The 25,950-nt window shown below is 40.4% G+C and overlaps 3 protein-coding genes across 7 annotated transcripts; 2 read left to right on the plus strand and 1 right to left on the minus strand.

The window, feature by feature from the left end:
- The first annotated feature begins 4,914 nt into the window (after nt 1-4,914).
- LOC115753863 lies at nt 4,915-18,016 on the plus strand. Of its 5 annotated transcripts, none has more exons than XM_030692694.2 (18): nt 4,915-5,047; nt 5,716-6,208; nt 7,094-7,185; nt 8,311-8,475; nt 8,571-8,964; nt 9,756-9,874; nt 9,951-10,023; nt 10,104-10,324; nt 10,412-10,456; nt 11,529-11,622; nt 12,288-12,479; nt 12,743-12,846; nt 12,976-13,063; nt 13,982-14,137; nt 15,012-15,137; nt 16,502-16,672; nt 17,655-17,714; nt 17,805-18,016. In XM_030692694.2, the coding sequence occupies exons 1-18, from the start codon at nt 5,007-5,009 to the stop codon at nt 17,916-17,918; spliced, it is 2,748 nt and encodes a 915-aa protein (XP_030548554.1). In that variant the 5' UTR covers nt 4,915-5,006; the 3' UTR covers nt 17,919-18,016. The 5 variants fall into 5 exon arrangements, with proteins under 5 accessions (XP_030548554.1, XP_030548555.1, XP_030548556.1 ...); XM_030692695.2 differs by having other exon boundaries at nt 12,982-13,063; XM_030692696.2 differs by having other exon boundaries at nt 12,985-13,063.
- Nucleotides 17,902-20,107, minus strand: LOC115753887 (protein trichome birefringence-like 8). Its single transcript, XM_030692741.2, has 4 exons — nt 19,633-20,107; nt 18,945-19,331; nt 18,684-18,842; nt 17,902-18,336 (listed from the first exon to the last, which is right to left on the minus strand). The coding sequence occupies exons 1-4, from the start codon at nt 20,004-20,006 to the stop codon at nt 18,009-18,011; spliced, it is 1,248 nt and encodes a 415-aa protein (XP_030548601.2). The 5' UTR covers nt 20,007-20,107; the 3' UTR covers nt 17,902-18,008.
- Nucleotides 20,108-20,902: 795 nt separating this feature from the next.
- Nucleotides 20,903-25,762, plus strand: LOC115753912. The gene is made up of 3 exons (XM_030692768.2): nt 20,903-21,179; nt 22,367-22,529; nt 25,275-25,762. The coding sequence occupies exons 1-3, from the start codon at nt 21,042-21,044 to the stop codon at nt 25,466-25,468; spliced, it is 495 nt and encodes a 164-aa protein (XP_030548628.1). The 5' UTR covers nt 20,903-21,041; the 3' UTR covers nt 25,469-25,762.
- The last annotated feature ends 188 nt before the right edge of the window (nt 25,763-25,950 follow it).

Below are 25,950 nucleotides of genomic sequence, written 5' to 3' on the forward strand. Positions count from 1 at the left end.
TTTACTGTTATATTACTTTATTTTCTTCTCTCTCTCTCTTCCTGTGGCCGGCGAGCGTCGATCCTATAGTAATCCGACAATTCATTTATATCGTGGAAATGCATTTGGTATGTAAGTCGCGTGAGCCATCACAAATTCAGGTAGCTATTAAAGTACATAGCGGCCTAAGAAACTATAGTTGAGAGAGATGGATCAAATTGTGAATGCGTCCTCCGGCGGGCAGGGGCGGAGGCCTTAAGGGCTTTTCGACGGTGTGGCTTTTGATTGTCCTAGCGGTCCAGGTGACGAGAACGGGCGCATGTCGATGGGGACGTGATGATGTTTTGACTAAGACAAACGACGTCGGGCTTGATATTATGTTAATTATTTTGGATAAGGACGTTCGTCAATCATGATGATCCTCCGGTGCAAGCTCTTTCTATTCAATCGCCTGACCTGTCGGGGAATTGAATATTCGTTGGAGGGGACCGTTCGTTTGGGCTCTTGCTGGTGGTGCAAGGTCCAAATCAAAATCCGCCGGCGTGCCGCCGATGTTAGCGACGAAAGAAGTCTCATGTCTCCGTGGCCTTCGTTTTGGATTCATCCTGGCCCCGTCATGAGAGCGACCGGGCTAGCTCGACCGATGACGCCCGTTGCGAGAAGTATGCAGAATCAAGGAGTGATGGCGCCCGTTTGAGTATTCAGACTTCCGGTCGATTTCAGGTTGAGCACCTTTGGGGAGTGCTCAGCCTTTTCGCATTCTTCACTCGGCTTGTCATTTTCATCTACCCTTCCGCTCTTTCACATCATTTGCTAGGCCGAACTCTTGGGCCGGTTAGGTTTCAATCCCTTTCTTTACCCCTCTAGGGCGTGCCCTTAGTCCTCATGCCAAATCCTTGGTTTCGCATCTCCTTCTTTGTAGCGAACTTCCTCTGCTTCTTTGTAGCGAACTTCCTCTGCATCCGTCGCCTCTGGATCGGGTTCAAACGTGACCTTGTGTTTGAAAGGGCTAAACCGCTGTTCATGCCATGCTTGGAACCCTTCTGCCGCGGGATGGGGTCGGTGGCGCCTTCGCCGTGCTTGGCAAAATTTCGGGACTTTTATTGACGACTTTAGTCTTGATGTTCCTACGTCGCGACCAACGGTCCGTCATGGTATTGTCAACCGAGTGTTGCACCCCTTGAGAGGCCACTTCAGAATGGAGTGGCGTCGTTAGCTTATATTAGGGCGATTCCTATCTCTCCAATCCGGTCGCTGGACATGTGAATGCCAAACCTTATTAATCGCTGGCGTCGGGCATCTCTATAGCATCTGGCGCTCAGATGGGTAGATCCACGCACCTCTCTTTTATCTCCAATTCGAACCAGGGCAATTCGACAAAAAAAAAAAAAAAAAAACCAGGGCAAGAATCACTGGGAATGAATCTTCATCTACACTCATATCTTCTTTCCTTTTTTGTCAGTAAATTTCAATCGCCGGCCCGTGGTTACTTCCACGAATACAATACAATAGATACCGGTCTTATAGGGTACGCAGGATAACCATTATGTTTTTCCGTTTTTTTATTTTTATTTTCTGTTATCGTGAACAGGTTTAAAACATAAATCCGTTTGATAACGTAATTTCATCTTTAGCCCGGAAATAGATTTGGAACAGAAATGAAAAGTTCTCTATTTCAGGAACATAAATAAAAATAAAACTCTTCTCCTCTCTCTCTCTCTCTCTCATGCATAGACTCGATCGAACTTCTCCATCTCCTCTTCGCTCGAGTTACATTGTAGCAGGGAACTTTGCTATCACTATCGAACGTTTGTTGTCGCAACTGTAGCTCTGCCTCTTGACCCAACCCTAGCCTTTTTTTGCAACAAGGTGAGTTTATCTCTCCCTCTCGGTTGTCGTGACCTAGCTCTACCTCCCTCTTTGCCATCAACGAATTCCTGTTTCAGAAAATAGAAATTTTATGCCGTAGCAAATGATTGTCTGTTCCGGGAATAGAAATTCTGTGTCGTTATCAAATGTGTTTTTCTGCTCGGAAATTCGTCTAGGAAATAGAAATAGAAAAATATAATAAAAAATTATTCATGAGAACAATATGGCTATCACTCGTGCCCATATCGAAAAGGTGAAAAAGTCTAGTTAGCTTAGGAAAAATCAAATGAAAGATGCCTCTTTGTTCAATAATACTACCGCTGTAAAGCTTTTCTACATATCACATTCCTCACCTTCTTCCAAATCTGTCGTCTGTTGCCCGCTAATATGCCTAGAGTACCCGTTGCAATATGATGAGAGGCTATTCCTCCCGAAACAAACGGATCAAATAACCTCTGATTTTATATTTTTTTAGATTTGGCGAGCATTTAGAATAGCTAGTGAATTACAACTCTATTGCGCCAATATGCATAGCACTAAATAGGGAGCCACCGAATACACCGGCCACGCCTAACACATTGAATAGACTAAACAATTGTCAATGGAATGAATTGCTCTAGTGGGTGTTGTTAGTAACCTTGGGAGGAACCGTTAATTTCAAGATGTCATTACCAGCCACCTTACTAGATGGCACTGTAAACCTTTGTATGTGGTCGGGAAATGGGCAGATACGAAAAATTTCGCAGTTCTTGTATAATTGAACTAACGATTACAACTTTAGAAAAGAACATGAACTAGGATCATATATGACTAGGAGCGATAACCCGATAGTATAAATAATTAAAACAAGCTCGCTGGAGCAAGAGTTTGGTGAAACGACATAAAAAGAAGCGAGGACTTGACTGAATTAAGGTAGATATTGCGATTTGGGTCTAAGACTTAACATCACCCAAGGGTTGTCCTTTGACCCTCCCTTAGGGATGTCTGAAACATGCCTCTGTCTTTGCTAGATTTGCATCATGAAAGTTTGGTGTTGGAACCTATCGGTAAACTTATCAAAATAGATCATAAACACATTTGTTAATCCATATTCGATGACTGAATTATTATATGTATTAATTCTATTCAATAAATGGCTAATAAAAAACCTAATTATAACTTGCTGGGACACAACCCAACTTTATGATTCTCACTTCTTTCTCTCGCTCTCACTCCTTGTTCTCACCTCGGTTTGGGAATGATTTTTCTTAAATTGGATTAAATATGTAAGTGTTTTATTAATATGAGCCGAATTGAGTATAAGTCACTAACTTGTATTGCATGAAAACGGATCAAAATGGGGTTAAATGAGTTAATTTGAATCGGACTACTTTCGGCCGACCCAACTCCCCCCTCCCCCAATTTTTTTGGTCGTAGCGAGTCTACCAATTAGATGCCGTCATTTCGATATCGTAACCATCCATGTTCTTTCCTACAATGCCAACCTCTCCATACCAGCCACGCCAAATCTTGGTGCCAACAAAAGCCGACCTGGATTTTCTAACATCTTGTGTTATTAGTGTGCGTCCGATCGCAAGCTCGAAAGGACCTAATTCTAAGCTGGTGCCAATTCGTACATCGGCTCGATCGAACTTCAATTTCAGCCCTACTTTAGTTTGTCGTGGAGGTTCTCAAGCTAATAAATTGATGCAGAGTCTTACGAATTAAATCATAGGTTAGAATTTCAAACGTGACATTAGAAGAACCTTTTTCCCTTTCTCATTAATTCAATTAAAATTAAGGTATGTATAAAAACAACGTATGCTATTTAAACGTATTTGTTAAGGCCCTTCGTTCTAGTAATCCTGTTTCAATTGTTTTACAACAATCTCAGTTGTTAATGTATAAGGTCACAAATTTTGAATAATCACATATGTATATACGAGCGAAAATCAATTTCTGAAGATAAATTGATTTTTCTATTTCTTCAAATGACTCCAAGATTGCTTGTAAAGCAAAAAAAAAAAACTCTAGAATTAGAAAATGAAGCTACGTAATTAAAAGGATTTCTGCTTTTCAAAAGCTAAGTTATTAAATAATTTTTTTTCTCTAAAAGTATTTTTGAAGTAAAAATTCTGCCCCGAAAGTGTCGTGATCCTGTGATTTTAAGGGCGCGCATGATAATACTTACGCTTCAAAAATCAATTTACGGTCGGAAGTTGATTTTTCTACTCCTAAATAGAAGCAGAAATTGATTTTTCTACTTCTACTTCAGAAGTTGATTTTTGATCATAGAAATTCGTTTGGTAATAGTTGAAAATTTCTACTTCTAAAACATTATTAACAGAAAATCTTCTATGAAGAATTATTGTCGGCCATCGAAAAATTTCTGCTTCATTTTTAAACTTTTTAATTTTTTTAAAAAATTATTTTTATTATTAAAAAATATCATTTACTTTTTAAAAATAAAAATTTTATTATGTATTTTTTACTTTGGCGGCCGGTGACGGCGACTCGGCGTCGGCGGCCGACGAAGGACGGTGGTTGGAGGTGGGTGGCAATCATGGCCTGCGTCTGGCGGTGGGTGTCGATGGTCGGCGATAGACGGCGACGAAAGTCGGCAGAAGCAGGCCTGATCGAAAAGAGGGTAAGGGTGTAATGAAAAAAAAGGGAGGCAAGAAGTATTTTGTGATATTTTTTTTTGTCAAATGAGTACTTTTTGAATTGAGAAGCTACTTTTCTTAATTTTTCAAATTGGAAGAAAAACAATTTCAGAAGTGAAAATTCACTTTAAAAGTAGAAATTTCTTTTCGAAGTAAAATTTTTTATCAAACAAATTTCTACTTTAAAAATTACGTTATTAAACGAATTTTTACTCTAAAAATATTTTTGGAGCAGAAATTTACTTCCAAATGCTACCATTCGCCCCCCTATACTTTAGTTTTAGCAAAGGATCCCAGATTCCGAGATTTTGCAAGAAATAAGGACACAGCTCTTTTGTGATTGCCAGTTTCTCCACGTCTATAGGATAAACCCCCCCTGCCGCGTTGTATCTCTCTCTCTCTCTCTGGCACGCAACCCAAACACCCGAACGCAATCAGCTCGAGCTCGCTTCTCCTCCTCCCCCCGACTCCCGCCAACTTCCCCCCCCTGAATCATCCCGTCAGCTGGACTTGTTCATGGCAGCGAAGTTGCAGGATCGGACCCTCATCTCACCCAGGTTCTTCGCCCTCTCCTTCTTCTTCTTCCCTTCTGATGTCTCTCGTCATTCCTTTTTGCTTGTACTCGGCCGAGCATATGCTCTGGAGTGGAGGGTTAGGTTTTTTTGTGGAGAGCCGATCAGAATCGATGATGAATTTCGATAGTGTCTAGTCGGAATTCTTTCCCGCCAGCTGCCGAACACGAAAGAAGGTCAAGAAAAAGTAGAGGGACGTGGACTTTCTGGTCGTTGCTCCGCGATTGCTAAGAGAGAGGAGCTGGTAATAAGTTCCTCCTAGGTTCCTGCTGGGTTGAGAGTCTCCTTCCGGAAATTTAGAGTTTTTGTATGATTATAGTTGAGCCTCACCGTCTCAGTGCGCATTCTCTGGCTTCGGCGTTATTCAGTTAGCTCAAGGTTTGAGTCGTTAAAATTGTGAGTCGTTACTATGTATGGCAAAGTTTTACTGTTTTTCATCACCCTATTGACTGCTGAAATTCTAACTGATCACTGATGCATGGTCGTAGAGACTCGCTAGAGTCTCCTTTTGCTGGACACTATTGTCTAAATGCTCGGTTTTATTGAATCAAGACATGCCTATCTGAAAAAAATTCTGGAATATGCATGGTGCTGGAGAAATGTGTATACTTGGAGCTTATTAGATTTATTTTCTCTTCCTTTTGCATTTGCAGTTCTTCAAATTCATGGATATCGCAAAAACCAATCAGAACACATTTCTCGTGTAAAAATGTTGTGAACCTGAATTACTTGATAACTAATTGGAAATATTCGAGGAAGAGATGCTGTTTACGAGTTGCCATCTTAGAGAAGAACAGTTACAGCCTCAATTATGTGTCTATGGGGACAAGGAGAGGCTGCTTAAAGTTACAAAATACTAGAAGATTGGGGCAACCCTATCCCCTAGCATCTTCTAATGATGGTGTAACTGTCAATGGCAGTCCCCAGGCAAGTGTTAGTAGTGATGTGGAAGAAATTAGGGTCATACTTGATAGATCTTTAGATGGTGAGGATTACAACAATGGGCTTGTCCAGTCCCTGCATGATGCTGCTAGGATATGTGAGCTGGCAATTAAAGAACGTTCCTCACAGTCAAAGATATCTTGGATCACAACTGCCTGGCTTGGTGTGGACAGAAATTCGTGGGTGAGGACTCTGTCTTACCAGGTTTGTGATCACATGCTAAACCTTTCTCTACTTGGCACCAGTTTTTCGATCTCTCTTCATTTATGTGGGTGAACACGGCGTATGTCCTCTATATCCCTTCTCTTACCATATTAGCATAGTAAAGCCGGTGATGCTGTTATCATTATTGTAATTGCTGTTAATGCTTGGCTCTCTTCAAATGGAGATTAGAGGTTTCTCACTGTTCACTCTATGATCCTATCCATTATAGCTGTGGCCTAGGGATCCTTCTTGGTATTTCTTCATCTTCTTTTGTTTTCTCCCTTTATTATCATAAGAAGAGAGATAAGCCAACCTTATGTATGTTGTCATATGCTAATTATCCAATATGATCAAACTTTACTTTAGTCTAAGAAGTTCTAATTTTATATGTTCATGCTCACTTTGATTGATTTAGGAGGGTTCTTCGGTTAAGAGGAAATACAGTTCAGGCTCTTTAGTCTTATCTGGGAAACAAGAGTGAGATCAGCTGTTGCAGTTATATTCTGCCATATCTTAGGTTGTGATGATTATTAGCATTTCCATACCTTTGCTTATGAAATTCGATGGAGCCTTTCCTTTTCTTAGGCTATTTGTTATCACACTATTTAATACTGCGAGGCATCTTTGCCTTTAGTGAGATTGCAAGAGATTTTCTCCATTGTTTTGATGTTGGGATTTTATGGTGGTGTTATTCGTTTTGATGAACTCTGCCTTCTCTAAAGTTAAACAAATAGGAAGTTAATTTTTGTTGGTTGGTGATTTGGAATCTCAGTAGGTGCATATCAGGCAGCGATTTCAATGTTATGCATTTGTCAGGGTATTTTATCAATCAATTTTTCATTTTTCTATCCAGTAGGTTATCTGAAGATTCCTGAATTTTCTCAGGCTTCAGTGTATTGCTTGTTGCAAGCTGCAAGTGAGATTTCATCTCGTGGCGATAACAGAGACAGGGATGTGAATGTTTTTGTGCAAAGAAGGTACATGGTATACTTTTTAGGCGAAAGGATGCTATTGCCCACTTACTTCACGATGAATTTGAAAGTTGTCGTCTTCTACCGGAAAACTTGAAATTTTTAGTATTTGAGTCCAGATTATGGTGTGTTGGATTTGCAAAAGTCCATTTTCTTTGACAGAATTCCTAAAGGCTAAACTCACCTATGCCCAACATTTAGAATGGGAGAAAAGAAAAATTGCACCAGAAGTCCTAAATGTTTTCCCCAATGTGCATTCTAGTGTTAAAAGTTTTGAAAAGGTGTAATCAAGTTCTAAACATTCTTGCTCCCATGCAACTTGGTCCTTCTGAGGAGCTTCGTCCAAATTTGTTGGTGTGGCACGTCGGAAATTCAACATGGTGTTATTTAATAGGCTTTAACATATGTGATGCTGATGAGGCGATGTGGTGCCACATCAGAAAAAAAATTTTAAACAAAAAAATCTACTAAATAACAAAATGTGGAGAAAAATTGAAAAAGGAAAAATTATGAAAAAAAGGAGAAAAATTAATTGAGAGAAAGAGAGAGTAGCAGGCAAGAGGGGTGTTTGAGAGTCTGGGGGCGACGCAATCTTCAACACTCCTACTCACCGCACCTCTATCTCTCTCGCTCTGATTTCTTTGACTTTTTATTTTTAATCCCGTATGTTTGGTTTTTCTCCAACTTTTTTTTGGTGTTTTGTTTTCTGTTTACATATTCTTTTTTAAATTCTGGACTTTTTTTAGTAGTGCTACACCAGCGCCCTTTCAGTCCCACATGTGCTAAAAATTATTAAAGAACGCCATGTCAGATTTCAGTGTGTCACATAAGCAGAATTGGCTGAGTGATCGTCAAAAGGACTTTATTGTGCTGTATTCAAAACGTCAAGGGATTGATTTACTTTTTCAAGTGTTAGAGACTTGATTGTACATTGGGCCAAATGGTTAGGACTTCTGGGGCAATTTTTCCTAAAAGAAACAGAAACAAAGAAGAGGAGAAAGTTGTTAAGAGTGTCAGTCACATCCTTAGTGTGTGTGTCAGATGGAATTTGTTTTTTCAAATGAGTAAATCTGCAATGATCTTGTGATTGTCACTAAATCTGGGCTTCAAACACCAACTACTGAAATGCAGTTTATTGAGGCAGTTTGCTCCTTTAGAGAGTACGATCAGGGATAAGCTATCAACCAAGCAAGCCGAAATCTATGATTGGTTTTGGTCAGAGCAGGTTCCAGCTGTGGTGAAATCATTTGTCAATCACTTTGAAGGGGACTCACTCTTCACAGCTGCTACCACAGCGTATGTTGTCAGTTTTGTTTGGCTAGTTGTAAAATAGATATTGCTTGCATCTTTGTGGATTAACTTAATCCAAGATGTTTCTAAATTGCTTCCAGGAGTAGGAAACGATCACAATCACGTTCAGGAAATACGAGTGATATATGTCTCCTTATGTTGGCTCTAACCTGCATAGCAGCAATCACGAAGCTTGGGCCAGCAAAAGTTTCCTGCTCGCAGTTCTTTTCTATGATTCCAGAAATAACTGGTCCATTGATGGACATGCTGGTTGATTTCTTGCCCATCCAGCGAGCATACGATTCGATAAAGAAAGTTGGTTTGCACAGAGAGTTTCTTTCCCATTTTGGTCCTCGGGCCGCGTCATGTAGAGTTCGAACTGATCGGGATGCTGAGGAAGTAGTTTTCTGGGTGAATCTTGTACAGAAGCAACTGCAACAAGCTATAGATAGGGAGAGAATTTGGTCGAGACTAACTACATCAGAAAGCATTGAGGTTAGTGTGGAGTGGTTTTGATCTGTCAAATGTGGGTGTTCATAAGTTGAGAGGGTGGATTACCTACCAAAGTTCGTCTATTCGTATTTCGGTCTTCCTTTTTCCTTTGATGGAAAGACATGATCCAGAAGTACACCAGGTCGAAAAGAACTTCTTACTTTCTGCCATCAGCCATTATTTAAGCTACAGGGAGGAGAGCTCAAAACACAAATGAGAGCAGCATGCTGTAGCCCCATCATCCAGAAATTTGCTGCTGCAACTCCTCTATCTCAGCATAGGACTAATCTTCTATTGAAGTTGGTTCACCATTAGGCCATCTCGCCAGAAGCTTACCGCATCTCATTCTTTTCCAACCAGACTAGTGCTTATAACCATTTCCTGATCAAAATGATTATTTGATGCACTTGTTCCCTGTGATAGTAACCTAGGGATTCAGAACGCCAAGCCAATATTTTCAAAGCATATGGTATTTTCACATGAACAAATCAGGGAAAGTAAATTCAAGCTAATGAGATATTCTAGTAGACAGTGTCTGGGTTGCGGGTATTGTCCTAGAGGCAACAAATTCGTCCTTGATGTCTATCTAGAGAAGCCTACCATAATCTTCTCACTTTCTAGATGTCGCACATTCCACGTTCCTTTTTGTGTTGCATAGTGACACCATTCATGAAAAGATAAGACTTATGTTTACTATGTTCTAAAGAAGTCCTATGCTAATGCTGTGAGACAATCTTATTCTTTGAAATGAAAGCATCAAAAAGGCTCTTTGAGTCTGTTCTTTCTCACTGCAGGTATTGGAAAGGGACTTGGCTATTTTTGGATTCTTCATTGCTTTAGGCAGAAGGAGCCAGGTCTTTTTATGTGCAAATGGTTTCGATGATATAGGGGACTCTCTTGAGAGCTTTATTCGGTATAACTACTCATTTTACTGTAAGTTGCTTCTTTGAACGTTTTCTGGGATATTATGGATGCGTCTTGTGTTGTAGGTACCTTATAGGAGGAAGTGTGTTATTCTATCCTCAGCTTTCAGCGATAAGTTCTTATCAACTCTATGTGGAGGTCCGCATTTATTTTTCTGATTTATCTGATTGTGCTCAAATACTCAAATTTGAGAGTTTTTGTTATTTTCTCTTTCATAGGTGGTATGTGAAGAGTTGGATTGGCTTCCTTTCTATCCTGGCCTGGCAGGAAATCAGAAACTCTCACATGGTCATCAAAGCAAACAAGAAAATCCACCAAACCCTGAAGCTATCGGTCTGGTGTTGGATGTATGTTTTCATTGGATGCAGAGCTTCATTAAATATAGTAAATGGCTGGAAAACCCCTCAAATGTCAAGGCAGCGGGATTTGTATCTAGAGGGTGCGGTAATTATGTTTTTGTAAGTACTGAACAATATCAATGTTTTTATGTAACACTAAACCATCGTTTCCTATTGCTGCTGTTCAGGCACAACAACTTAGTGGAGTGCATGGACAAACTTGGAATGCTAAAGTAGGCTACCACACTTTTAGCCCTGTCTCTCTCCCTTCTCATCCGCATGCATCAACACATAAACTTGCATTTACAACTCTATCTGAATGAGGAGTCTCAAACCTGAAACATGCATTTTTCGGTAGATGAAGATGCTATGATTTATGTTTATATCATTTAAAAAGCTGTTGCTGTTGCTGTTGCTATAATGTTGTGGTTGGAACCTTCGCTATGTTTTTGAATATTCTGGTGGAAGCATATTTTCTTGGATAACTTGTAGCCAAGTCTTGGTTTTAAGATTATTTTTGATGATATAATGACTAAACTGATAAACAAATTGAGATTTATGGCCCATAGAAGTAGTAGAAAGTAAGTGAAGGGATATATCACTATAGATTGTTCCAATGAAGAGTTTTTCATCTGGTCCTTCTAAATTCTTGAAAGCGATTCAGTTGTTCAACAACACGCTTTGCTTGATGAGCTTCAACATAGAATCCCTAGCTAACAAGAGCGGGGTGGAGTAGACCGGTGATCCTGTAGTCATTTGACCGGCTATTGAAATATAAAAGCCTATCAAGATATCTCTCTCAAAAAAAAAAAAAAATAGAGGTAGTGAATCTATCATCTGTGTAAGTTTTGATCTAGGATATCCGGCATGTTTGACTGTAATAGTAGTACACTCTGGTGTAAGTAGCATGTTCCAAAAATATGCTAGACCGTGAATTATCTGCTGCATGTGGATTAATATGGATAATCACTGGCAGATGACTAGTTCTGGTCTGACATTGTTAACATTTCCTAATGAAACTGTCTTGGGTTGAAAAACTTGCCCACAGTTAAATAGACGCAATATGCACTGGGAGAACTTCAGCTGGTTGCAGTTGAGTCAAGTAGTCAGGTCTGTTTCGTCATATGTGAGCTGTCAGACATATGATGTGGCAACATATCGTTTTAGGCTTATGTGCAGCAGTTACATCTAAACCAACAGTTTTAGTTTTTTATTGGTCTTGATATTATTTGTTGCTAATGCATTGATAGATTTTCACCAAGGCAACACTGTGGTTACTTGTTATGACTTTCATATTTGATGCAGGAAAGAGGCAAGAAATAGCAATCTGAGAAATTCCTGTATGACCGAGCCTTCAAAATATTTGGGAACTCCCAAAGAGTCAGATTCTTTTGACAAGGTTGGTCTCTTTCGATTCAAAATAAGTTACCATATGACAATACCCTTTTGATAGATGAATGATTAGCTGCAAGCAGCGTCTTTTCCATCTGTGTACAGCATAAGGGCATAGTCAATACAAAATCAATATTCTGGAAACCTTTAAGGTGAAAAGTCTTTGCATTTTCATTAATGAATGGCTTCAGTTGTTAGTTTAGAAGTCTCCCTGATGTCCTTGGCCTTGCTGGTTTCCTTCAGTTATCCCTTACAAAAACAACTGCGGAGCTTAAAAGTGGACCTTCGGAATATAAACTTAAATGATTGTGAAAGATTTGATGGGATCACAGCTAACTGTTCTAAAAACTTAAGCTGTTAGATGAAAGCGCGGTTTAATATTTAATTACTCTAACACTCCCCTTTACGCTTAGTCTGGTCATTTTGCCTAGTACTAAGTGTGGAAATATTTTATTGGGGAGGCAAATAAGGGCCTAGAAAGATTTGAACTCAGGACCTCTTGCTTTGATACCATGAAAGATTTGATGGGACCACAGCCAACTGTTCTAAAAACTTAAGCTGTTAGATGAAAGCGTGGTTTAATATTTAATTACTCTAACAGATTGATTCTTTAATTTTAGTTGCATCATCTGTTGAATTTCTCAACGGTTCTCTAACATGAGTTGGTTTTAGGCATTGGAGAGTGTCGAAGAAGCTCTACTAAGACTAGAACAGTTGCTTCCGGAGTTACACATGTCTAGTTCTACTCCTGGAAAGGAGCAATTAAAAGCTGCTTGTTCTGACCTTGAAAAAATAAGGAAACTAAAAAAGGAGGCCGAGTTTCTGGAGGCATCATTCAGAGCAAAAGCAGCTTCACTGCAGCAGGTAATTTGTAGAACCTGACAATCTTAGGAAAACAAAGTGTTATCCTGTCTCATCAACTGGGGTAGAAAGTTTCCGTGCTGGCTTTTAAGCTGAATTCATACTTCCAAGTTCCAGTCAAACTGCTTTGTCACAACTGTTGTGGCCAATGGAGAATTTGATGGTCGTGATTGGATGGTCGTCTAGGATTTGTAAGATTCTCACTAATTTCTTTATTCCATTTTAAAGTTCAGCACTTTGCTTTTGCTTTATGAGTGTGGTCACAGGCAGATAATAACAATCAATCCCAGTCTTCAAATCTTGGTCAGAGACAGTATTCAAAAGGAAAATCCAGGGAAAATGGTGGTTCAATTCCCGAAAGAAGTAAAAGGTGAAGATTTGCCGGGACCTTCTAGCTGTCACAGCTACGCCCATCAGTTTATATTCATATGTTTCATTCTCCCTCATTGGCCATGCCATCCCTTTTTCCCCACTTGTCTTGAGACATTTCTTTCCCGAGTGGCAGCAGTGCACTTGGATTTTGGAGCCTCTTGACCAGACCACCAGCTAGGAAGTTGGGCCCCAAGTTACTTCGTGCTAACACATCTGTATGATCTTGCCTTTCATTTAGTATTGTTTCCTCATATTTTTTTTTGTCGTTGCATAGAACTAACTCTATCATCTAGAAATACTCTGCTATTCGGATGCTTGCTTACTATTTCTGCATATTAAGCCTGGTACGGCTACCACTTGCTAAGATACCACCACCACTTTAGCGAGCACCTGGTCTTACCTAATTAGAAGTTTGGATGTACTAATGTTCTCCGTGTTTATTCGTCAAACATGTTCCGGTCATGATGTGTGCTCTTGTCCGTGAACCATCTATTTATGTGCATACTCTTCTCCTGCATGGATCATTTATGCACCTAGTGCTTGAAATCTTTTCTCTTCTTGGGTCAGACACTTTTAAGTGCGATATACATATCATATCTGTAGCTGTGTTGGACTTTCTTGTCATGGACATATTCACCTCCAGATTTGTGTCCTGATCTGGCTTCATGTGGACTAATAAAACTTTGAGTGGCATAGAAAGAAAAGTAATGTCCTTCCTGCAGCTGTCTCTTTCTATCTTGTGTAATTCTTGTGAAAAGTAACACTACACTACTAGCTTTTTATATATTTTGCCTTTTCAAAAATTGGTCGAATGTGAACTGGAATTACTATGAATGTGATATTAGCAATAAAAGCTTTAAAGAGAGGTTAGTAATAGATGTCTTTGTTTAATTGGGGGTTTAACTCAGTATGCCACTAAGAAAAATGAATAAATAAATGCATACATACTAGATCAGGATCCAAAAGTGGCGATTTTATAGCATGCTATTAGACTTGAGAAGATCTATCCACATGATCAAGCACATCAGCATCATGTCATGAGTTTGCTCAGATCTTGGGTTTAATCATCTCTTGTGTCATCCAGAATGAACAGATTTATTGACACTTAACTACCCAAACTCTGTACTCTGCAGGACAAGGAAGATGAAAAGGTCCAAGAAATCGCTCCAAATATGGGCATGGACGAAAATGAAACAAGTGAAATTCGGCGTTTTGAACTTCTGAGGAATGAGCTGATAGAACTTGAAAAGCGAGTTCAGAAAACTGCTGATAAATCGGACATTGACGAGGTATCTTTTAGAGCACCTCTCTTTATGATATAATCTCCTCTCTGCGTCAAATGTTGACGATGTCGTGTGCCTATGAGCAGACACCTCGTTACCGTTCACAGCACCAAACAGATTTATTACATCTTAAACTTTTTTTTTTTTTTGGTTGGTCTTGTTTAGTACACTGCAGAAGCTTTTGTAAGTGAATGGCAGATTGTATGTTCACCTGCTCTGACCACATCCCTTCTCAGGCCTATTAATTCAGAATATGCATCTCTTTATAGAAGGGTCTGGATAAGGAAGGAAATCTTCGCTCAAGCATAGATCATGCCCTTTACTCACCTTCAATTGGATAAAGTGTCTGTCACGTCTTCTTTGAAATTTAGTCTCCAGGGTCAGTCTGAGTGATGCCTATTTAATCACCAGGATTAGTCTGAGTGACGCCTCTCTATTTTGCTAGGCTTTATCAGTTCAAAACAAAGTTAGAAAGTGAGCTGCCTATGACTTCCATGGCTTAAATTCTGTCAGGATCAGCGTTTTGAAACTTTTCTGACTTAATTGTAGTACTGAGTTCAAAAGGGAGGGGCAGAGAGTGTAATGGCAGATAAGAAACAGAACGCATGATTCAGTGTCGACTCATATTCCCCAAAATGTGGATCCCGCTCTAATAGCTACAAGTGTACATTTAGACGTGCACAAAAAAGCATATGTAGGTGTTCCAAGATGTGCCTTTAGACTTGGGTGCATGCATGTCTTTGGAAAGGTCAGAGGTTATACTAGTAGGAATTGCTGAACTCTCTCTGTGTGTGCGTGTGTGAAATTCAGGTGTGATTTCCTGTCCTGTCCCTTTACCATGTCTATTGAACGTCATATCTAGCCATTTTGTGTGTCTCAGGATGTTCAGCTCTCTGATGCGGGTTTTGAAGGCGATGGTGATGATGCTGAGAGTGCTCTGATTGAGGTCCAGAAGAAAGAGAATATAATTGAAAAATCATTTGACAAGCTGAAAGAAACTAGTAGGGTATGGTTATACACTTATTATAATACATACTAACATTATTCGTACACGTGTTTGGTATAGATGCTCTATGAGTGTTTTCTTTCCTTTTCTGTGATAACCGTGAGGGGAACTGGTGCTGTTACACTAGTGGTGGGGAAACCCCTCATGGGGTGTTAGGAGCACTCCCACCCCTAGCTCCTGGATAAACCCGAGGCGCAATGTAAGCTGAAGGATATGAAATCGCACCACATGGGTGGAATGGAAGCAGCACCACCAACTGCCCTGCACCCTGTGGGGTGCATGCTCTATGAGTTTATTTGTAATTGTCGCAATATCTTCTGGATAGACATATTCCTGATGCTCTTCAAAGTTTTAAGACGTGTGAGTTATGCTATTCCTGGATAGACCACGAATTTAATGTGCCCAAAGGAGTAGAACTAAAAACAATTTTAAGCTGATATGATAGAACTTAGAAATTCTATCCCTTGAAAAAGGATTTCTGCTTATTCTCTTGACTTTCCCTTTTCTCCCTTTCCGATAAGCCCAAAGGACTAGAAGAGAAGGCTTCCAGCAATTAGGATAGACCATGGTCAGTGCAGTTTTTCCAAGTAGAAGAGAACTCCAGTTTAGGATTTCTCCCAGTGCAGTCAAAATGACCTCTAGAGTTGCACGTACAGCTCTTAATGTCTGGGACACTGGATGGTCTCAAAATCTTGGGCAATCTATTTATCACTGAGAGAATAGTCCTATCTTAAATTTGTGCCCTTGCCCTTTCACTTATAGATGGAAAAACAATAGTTTTAGATACTAAAGACTATGCTTCGGGAAATGAGAACCGAACCAATGTATTTGGCTGCAAAATGCTGAACGCATTTGGTGCGATATCGATATGAATATAAAGAGAAGGATGAAGCTGGACAAGAATTGTTATTGCGATGGTTTCTGCTACCGTGTATCTGTCAATTTTATCAAGCTATAACTAACGATTGGCTGCTATTCTCTGTTCCTTTTCTTCCTTAATATGCTGACCCCAATATGCTGATGAAAATTCAAATGTCTGAATAAATGACAAGAACAAACCAAACAATTAAAGCGAAAAGGTGAAGGTTTCATCATCTCTTGTGTCACACTCCTTTTATACCTTACCATGGACCCTCTCTCCACACTAATTTTGTTCAATAAGCACGGCAGAATGAGTTGCTGTTACCTATGATTAAGCCGGCTAATATGAAGCCGCAAATGCAAATAGACTTGTTCCCCACTAGTCTCAATCTGCTAATGTTGTAGCTTCCCTCTTGCTTCTTTACAAGCAATGAGATTATCTGGTTTTGTTCTTTCCCTTAATGGTGGTATCTCACTTTAATTGCCTTGAGTTGATCAAGCAGGATGTTCTGCAAGGAACCCAGCTTTTGGCTATCGATGTTGCTGCTGCTATGGGATTGCTTCGGAGAGTGATGATTGGTGATGAATTGACAGAGAAAGAGAAGAAAGTTCTTAAGAGAACTCTCACCGACTTGGCATCTGTGGTTCCCATTGGTGTACTGATGCTACTTCCGGTTAGTTTCAATTAAAAACAACATATGTGTTCTGCTGCCTATGATTTATTGACAGTTTTGTAATATCATCCAATTTTCTCCTTATGATTAACAGCAATGACACTCGTCTTCACTTGTCATCAAATAAGTGATAAATTTCTTCTATCTTTTGAATTACCCCTGCTACTTTAAACTTAGATTGGGAGGTGTAATATTGAACAAGGCAATGCTCAAAAGCGAAAAAGAGCATTTTTAGGTGGTCTGAACTTGCTGGATTCACTACATTAGGGTTTTGTTAGGGATCTTGCCTCTATGGTTTCTCGTGGTACTAATCCACATTTAAAGATTTTGTCATGTTGACATATAGTATGTTTGTTAGTAGATTTATGTTCACATAAATCTACGCAAAGTCACCCGAAAATCTCCCAAACAAGAGCACAGCTTGACTGGCATATTTGCACATCTTGGATATTTTCCAGTTCATGTTAAACTTGTAGACACGAATATGTACGCTCACAAACACATGCAGGCATGCGCGTATTTTGTACAACATATTACCATTCATATTCCTTGTATGTGAATGAGCTCTGAAAAGGGGATAACTGATAAGTTCACCTATGATAATTTGTGCGAGGGTCTCTTATGAGTCCAAAGTGGACTTCGGTTTTCAAAATGCCCTCAAAGTTGGCCTTCCAACTGGGAGGAAGTTTTCCTGAGCAGGAGAAACTGAGCTGAAAATGGAATGAATCTGACTGATGTATGTCGGACTTTTCTTCTTTTGTGCCAACAGAAGGGAGATGCGAACATAGACATGAAAGCAGATTTCCGTTGGCTGAAATTTTATCCAAATGGTTTCCAATATTATGTCACTACAATTTGTTAATTTAATTCAGGCTCTCGTTCTCTCTTCTTCTGATAATCTCGTGTAATTGAGAATCTTATTCTGAAATTCTTTTGCATTCGTCATTTTTCTGAATAACATTTGCCGGCTAATGTTCTGCAGGTGACTGCCGTTGGTCATGCAGCTATGCTGGCTGCCATCCAGAGATATGTACCATCACTGGTTTGTGACATTTCTTATCCACGCACCCATCTGTTGAAACATCTCGCTTGCGTGCAATTCTCTTATTTTTCCGTGTCATCTTTTTCACAGATACCCTCCACATATGGACCAGAGAGGTTGGATCTCTTGAGACAGCTTGAAAAAGTGAAGGACATGGAGACCACTGATGTGAATACCCCAGAAAATGTGGAAGAAATGGCTTGAATTGAATCTTGTCTTCTTGTACAGTTGTTGAAATCATGATAGCTTCTGCGAAAATGATCAACTCGGGCAATTCTTCAATTCTTTGGTAAACTACCTTTCTTTGACTCTTACCGACAAGAGGTAAGCATAGAGAAGTTCATTCCAAGTGTCCGGCACCCCTGGTAAACACCAATGGCTGCAATCTTGAGGAGCATCAGCAGGGGTGCCCGGCTCACGATGTTCCGACGGATGGGCGTCTATCCTGAACTCTGACAGATATGTAATGTCTAGATACTGAACCTTCCTATATCTGTCTGTCATCTCGCCAACCGTGTTTGAAATGTACAAATTATTCAGTGGTTCGGCTTCCAGTTTTGTATAGTTGGTTTCCGGCTCTTTGTTGTTGTTGCACGTTCCACCTTCACTCCATGTCCCATTCCTGCAGTTTGATTGTTCACACTCGGTGGTGAACAGAGTTCCTCCAGTCAGTATATGAATGTACTACTATGCTACCTGTGCGTTTTGCAAGATGCAAAATGCCCCGAAACCTAGCGACACCTGGTCGTAATTTATTTAGTCATTTTACTCATTTTAATTTGACATAATTGCATTCTTATTTCATCTTGACGAGAGAAAAATGTGAGGAGCGTTTTAAACATATTGACAATTTTGCTATGATCTCCATTATTCACCGTGTGAAAAAGTACCATGAAGTTGACACAAGCCTTGAGGGGTTGGTTAGCCTGAGGGTTTTCTCTACCTATTTGAAGTTGGCAATTCGTATACCTGTAGTGAACAGGAGAATAGCCGCGGAAGAAAATGTGACTTCTTTGGAGATCCACGTTGTTCAATGCCCACGTTTTCCATGTCTGCAGTGATTCCCTAAAGGCTTCCATGACATCCATTGTCAGGTTCACGCTTCCCTTCTCCTGAAAGTAGCTGTTCCTGGAACACAAACATCGAAAACACTCGATATTATTGCAGGAGCATCAACATCTCTTCAATGATTTAGGCGAGTCTAGCACCGGGTCACATGGTACTCCATACATTTTGACAGTCTTGTCCTCGTTCCACCAATGCCCAGAATTGAAGATGAGGACATTGGCGCCCTCCCAGTTCTTCGAGTACCAATGCAACTCGTCAACCCTGACTGTGGTCTTCACCAAGCTAGGCGAAGTCGGCGGTGGGTGCCCGACCATTACCAGGAATGGAGCTCGGTAATACTCAACGGTGAGGTTGTACTCTTGGAATCGAATCGAGAGGTAACCCTTGTGCTTGGTTATGGGGTTCCCATTCGCTTCGTATACGGAAGAATTGGATACTGCTTGTGAAAGCATGCATACCAGTGACTCCCACTGGTTTCTTCCGATGGAGTCTCCGGCAAACACGATTCTTCCATCTCGCGTCCATTCTAAGAGCTTGCTTGCATTGAATCTAACCAATTGAGAGAACCACGTCAAGAAGCATACTTTGCGATTAGAATACCAATTGTAAGGTATACTGGTGAAGAAGCATAGGTGCTCCCTCTATTGTTTTTGTGTAGTTGAGCTAGATAATTTGAAGCATACTTCGCTATTAGAATACCGATTATAAGGTAGCTAAGTCCTGAATCGTTCAAATGTATGTAATGCATGAACGTGCATACGATCCAAGTTTTTCCTAGCCACAGTACATATACTCTAGCGAAATTCGGTACCAAATGCATGATAACGTGCACATGACAGAAGTAACATACCTTGGAAGGTCGCAACCATGAGGTTGCCATCTCCAATTCAGATAGCCTACGTCTTTCCGTCCACTATGGCGGCACCGGAACCCCGGGTCGAGAAATGGGCAGCTCTCATTGTAGAATTGAAGCGGGTGATTCTCGTCTCTCACCCACCTTCCTCTCGAGTAATCGCATGTTCCCACGGAGGTGGGTTTCAGCGAGGCCGGCAGGATGCGCGACAAGAAACCGGAACGCAGGAACGAGTCGGGCGGTAAGGGGCTCAAGAGATTGAAGAGGAACACGGATGAGATCAACAGGAAGAGGAAGGAGAGGGTACAGGCGAGTTCCCTCTTGGGGAGAGGGATCAGTCGGAGCTTTTGAGCGGCAGGTTGAAGATCCATTAAAAGAGGAAAAGGAGACGTAAAAACATGTTTTTGAATAAGTCTATCCTTTCCTCTAGAGAGAGAGAGAGAGAGATTGTTAAGGTGTGTTAAAGGTTTTCAAATTCCTTGGGGATGTGAAATTGTACCTGCAAAGATTATTCCTTTGATGTTTCAGATTTGCTTATTTTCTCGGTGATCTGATCGTGGAATGTCGGCTCCCCATGACGATCCCACGTCTCTCTCGATTCCACGTTTTTGCATGTCCACTTCGGGTATTACCTTTATATGAATCTCTATCACAGCCCGATCTGACCCGGCCTGGCATTGAATTTTCGGTCTATTTTGGGGCCAGAAACTAAATATTTATTTCAGGTCGGACCGCTCTTTCGGCTGTCGAGATCCATGACGCCACCGACTCTGCGACCAATCGCAGGTGGCGACCCTCCACGAGCTTTGGCGCAATCTGCTTGCGAGTCTCTCTGTCTCTCTCTCGTGTCACCTACGACACCAACTCTAGTCCACGAGCTTCGACGGCGATCGTGGAATGTTGGCTTCCCATGATAATCCCACGTCTCTCGATCCTGTTGTTGCATGTCGACATCGGGGATAACCTTTATATGAATCTCTATCAAATGCACCCCGATCCGACCCGGCCCGGCCCTGAATTTTCGGTCCTTTTGCGGGCCACCGGGCCAGAAACTAATTACTTATTTCGGGTCGGACCGATCTTTCGGCTGTCGAGATCCATCACAGTTCGACAAATAAAAAAAGAAGATCCATCGCAGGCGACGCCGACTCACTGCGACGGCCCTACCACTCGCGAGTGGCGATACTCCACGAGCTTTGGCGCAATCAGCTTGCGAATCTCTCTCTCTCTCTCTCTCTCGTGTCGCGGACAGCACCACGGCGAAGTTGGCCGTCAATTTAACTTTTGAGATTTGACGGATTGGATATAGGAGGCACTCCATTGAAAGAGTCGAGGTAAAGGAGAGTACAAACGTAGTGGATGAGCAAGCCGAAGCCTGGCTCCCGCTCGCACTCGACACTTGAGAGATGAAGTGGAGGCTGGTCTGCAGAAAGCTGTCCGACTACGTTCGCTACGACTTGAAGGAGATCGCCTTCCCCTCTTCGTTTCCCGATCCTCCTCACATCAAGAAGCGTCGCAAGCTCACTTGGCACGAGCGATTTCTCGTAATCTCTCTCTCTCTCTCTCTCTCTCTCTCTCTGTCTGTTGATTCTTACTTGACGAATTACCTATAACTGCGGTAATTTGATAGTTTGACTCTTAATGCTGTTTGTCGTACTTATGCTGGAAGCATAAATAGGGGGCACCTTTTCTAGGTACTTTTACAGTTCGGATGAGTGCAATAAAGCTAGCGTAATTAATTATCATTGAGTTGCATTAAGAGCCAATTTTTGTTATTCACAATGATTAGAATAAAGGGCACGAGTCTTCGAGGTCTATGCAGATGAGAGGAAGAGAGAATCGACATAACATTTACAAGGAAAAGACATTCATCTGAAAAATTAGACATTCAGATAGAAAAGCTATAAAGTGAAATTGAGGTTACCTTAGCAAACAGAAGATCATTGGAAATATACTTAAGGATTGACTCATGTGGAGTTTGAGAAGGTAAGTGATTGCTTACTGACTTCTATGTTTATTTTTCTTCCTGTCTACTGTAAGTTGGAAAAGTGGATCGGGTGTGGAAACAATTTCGAAAATAATCTTAGATTTTGTACCTATCGATCTTCTTCTAAATACCATTCTGGCATAACAACTGAAGATATTTGACATGATTGTTTTGATATCCGACGCTCTTAGTTAATACAATAAGAACTTCAAACCCCTAAAATGGGGCTATGTATCAATTCATATAAAATTTCAGAGCTGAGCCACTGGTTAATCGGATTGAATGTATTTGGACCTTGTCACAAGGCAAAATGCGGCCGTAGAACTAAGAGCAAAAAAGGGATTTTGATTTTCAGAAACTTTTGGATCTTTGAAGTGTGCTATATTGAATATTTGTTTTGTATTTTACTGCTATTTATGGATTACGCTTATTATCTTACAACAAGAATCTAATGTGATGTTAATTTTGTTAGTTATAAAAAGATACTAAATTATTTTGAGCATGCTCAATTCCACAATAAGGAGGTGAGAAATTGCTTACTCAGTGTTCGTGCTCACTTATCTCCCAACATTTTGGATTCTAAAGAAGATTAGAAGATAAAATCAAGGATTTTGGACACAAGATAAAGAGTGAATTTCTTTTACTATTTAGAAGCTAAATAAATTATAGAATGTCAGTTGGATAATGTCTGATGGAAATTTGCGTTGTGACTTTTTATTTGAGTCAAGTACTTGTTGTCCTCAGGTGTTAAAGGAGGCGTCCAGGCTTTATGCTGCGAGCTGGGTACGAGATATTGGTCCTGAGCTCCGACCAAATGACTACAAGAAAGATGAAGACAGTGAAGACAAGCCTAGCGGAGCCCAAAAAGCTGGTAAAGAGAAAGAACTTTCGACTTTAGAGGATCTCGGTAAGTGCCTTCTTTCTGAATATAATGCTTTGGGACTTAAACAGTTCAGTAAGCTAGCATTGGTCTGAGATGATTGCTGTCCTGTTGTCATGCCACAGTTTAAATGTCCTACAGAGGTAAATCTCATCCTGAATGTGTGCTCCTTCCATGTGTCAGTCTCTGATTCCTTGTTATGCACTGTCCTTGTATCTGTGATTTTTCTGATGCTCAGCATGAGAGTGGTGTTTACCTTTCATTTCAGCTGGTTGGATTCAGGGAAAATAAAGATCCATAACCTTTATTTACAATTAAGTCAATTAGGAATTGTCTGAAGGGTAGCATGTGATTCTGAAGACCACCATGAATATTCCCAAGTATTTGAGATCATGTCAAGCATTTTAGCTGAGCTCACCGATGTTCTATTAGCCTACTCATGCCAGGGAAAGTTGGATTCGTAGTTCAGCAAATCCTGACTGTCGAAATTTGTTCTTGCATAGGCCAGTGGTCCACATAGTAAAGCTCATAACAGATACAAGTCTTCTGAACCAGGAAAAGAAGAAAGAGTGAGAAACAAGCTTGATGAACACCCTTTGGCAGAGGAGATAGTGTTGTAGGCCTCTATAACAATGACTTGATGTCAGCACTGGACATTGTGCCAATACGGTCTCAAGAAAAGTTGAGATTGGCATGCTGATCTTTCTGGCTCGTTCTGTTTTAGGACACTTAAATATGAGTCGATGCCTTCTTCGGCACCTATTGAGTTTAGGAATGCTTTTTGATCTAGATTGTTTCCATGTGAATGGTCAGGCATAAGTGGTTTTTGTCTTATGCCATTTGTTAGAGAAGTTAGCATTCTGGTCAATCAACATAAGCCACGACCAAAGCATTGTTTGCTTGGACCTCTGGTTTTATTCGACCACCTTGACACCTTTGTATTTTGAGGAACTCCCCTTTCTCGTCTTCTCTTCATGTATTGGGCTGCCTGCCCCATCCCGACAAGATCATTAGGAACAAGCTGCGGACTTATACTATGGCGTACTAATTTTGATCCAATCAAATATCCCTTCTAGCCTTTAAAAAGCCGCTTTGATCTACTGATCTACCAAAGCTTGGCTGGTAGACTCCCTGCAAATAGCTTAGGAGTTAATTTAGTATTCATTAAAAGTAGAAATATGTTGGTGCAAGAGTTTCTTCTTTAAGATTTCCTTTTCTGCTTCTCCTTGAATTTGGAACTTCTCCTGAAGTGTTCAACTTGTTTCCTATGAAGTTGGAAATACTTGCTTGGTGACTTGACATGGTTGTGACATTTTACATGGCAGAGATATTTTAATGGCAGATCAATGTTTGAGTTTTTGAGGTTGCCGAGTGGCTTACATTCATATATAGCTTTATATGGGGATTTGGGAGTAGTACTGCATCTTCTATGGTATTTGGCTTCACGAGCAATGCGTTTATAAACAATTACCCTCACTTAACCCCCACCTGCACGTGACAGGACAAAAAGGAACCCCAGATATCCCTGTCAATTGCTTTTTGGCGCTGGGGATGCAATTTGTCCAACATGTATTGTCATCTTAATATTGACAAGTGTGCCATATCCTTTCCCAAGCATAATGCATGGGTTTGAGTTATATTACTGAAGGGTCCTGTAGACGTTACCATGTGTGCCTTAGATCTGTTTTCCTGGTAGATTTTGTAATTTGTGACTTGGCTCTGCTGCGACAGTATAGCTGTATTGGAAGTTTAGACATAACAGAAGATTCTGAATCAATTTGACTCGCTGCATTAATGGATTTGCAGTAGAAGATTAAGAAGTACCAAACTTTCTTCTCACTTATCATACTAACAATTAGTCAGTATGTTATTTATGTGTAAGTGCATGAAATGTCTACACATGCCTCTTCTAATCAACAAAAAATGTCGAACATTAACTGGCAGTGGTTGGAAACAAGCCTTGAGGTATCAATTTGTTAAGCTTGCAGAAGCACCTTTTCCACAGATAATGGACTGGGTTTGCAAGGAATCATAGGAGATAAGTTCTGATGTTCCCATGTTTTTCTGAGAATTTTAAATGTCTTACCCAAATAAAATCAATCTTCATCATGTTTCCTAATAACCTCTCCTCCCCCTTTCCTTTCTTCCTTCCCTTGCTCTGAAATAAAAAATCAAACGACTTGATAAGGATGGGAATCATGTGGGGACCTTCGCATCTATATGGAGGGCGTCACTATCATACGGCCTGAAACCATGTGCCATGTAGAGCATGACTATCTTATGGCCTGAAATTGCATGCCTCACTCCTGCTACTTTCTTCAGATCTGCTCTTGTGAAATACTTTCTCCAACTTCCCCATCAAGCCATCAAAAGTTTCAGCATCCTTGAAGAGGCTCCTCTTTCAGCAAAGTTGACAATATTACTGAGTCCATTACCTTGAGTCATATGACCCTTCCCTCACAACTTCACCCTATTTCTAGGTTGTCAGAGCATTAGCTTAGCTGTTAAAACCAACATTTTACGCAACTAACTGTTTTGCCTATCAACAAAATGTTCTGTAGTTTTCCTCTTGATTTATCTTACCTCTTACCTGTATGCTCATACTGTTGATTGCTTGTGAACTGGAATTAAAATCGAATGGAAAAAGCATTCAATAGGAGTGACAAAAGGATGAAAGTTTGACAAAGAAATTGAGGCTGCATTTATGACAGAAGTTGCATAAAAAATTTTCTATATTGAGTTTGTTTTTCTTGTGATGAACAAATTTGATAGCTGTGGCTGCAAGAGGGGGACTGGAAACATTAAGGCCTGCTTTGCAGCGGTTGTACATGATGAGAGCTTCTGCATATACGGATGCTCTTAAAAGCTTTATAGAAGGATATCAAGAAGGTGTCCAACGGGTTATGGAAAAGAAAGGAGATACTACATCTCAGAAGATGGGCGATCCACCTGAAAAGATGAATTGATTGATCTTGCGAGGTGTGTCCTTACAAAGATCAAGTTCTTACCGAACACCTTTGTGACTATGTTTTCCTCATGATGGTATTAACTGTAAGCTTGACCATCCAGGTCAGAAAAGATTACTTGGAAATGATCACTTATTATGGGTGCTTGCACTTTTCTTGACAGTTTGCTGGGCTGAGTCTTTGATGCGTCAAGACTTGTATATTCCTCTCTAGTATGATGTGCTTCTTTCCTGGAGAAATCTAGAAGAAGGCAATTGAAGTTTCTTAGTACGACAATAGGGATGCTTTCCTCCACGATGTCTTGGTCAAATGGAGTGCATCTAATGCTTGATGAACGCTTAGACAGCTTGAAAGAAGTACTGAGGTCTTATATGCTTATATAATTTACATTAAGGAAAGAGCAGCAATTATTTTGAAAGCACTACTGAGGTCCTATGGGATTATCCAATCTTTCAATGCAAATGGAAAGAAGGGAATTGAGT

This window comes from Rhodamnia argentea, chromosome 10, assembly GCF_020921035.1.
Source record: "Rhodamnia argentea isolate NSW1041297 chromosome 10, ASM2092103v1, whole genome shotgun sequence".
In the NCBI taxonomy this organism is placed as follows: Eukaryota; Viridiplantae; Streptophyta; class Magnoliopsida; order Myrtales; family Myrtaceae; genus Rhodamnia; species Rhodamnia argentea.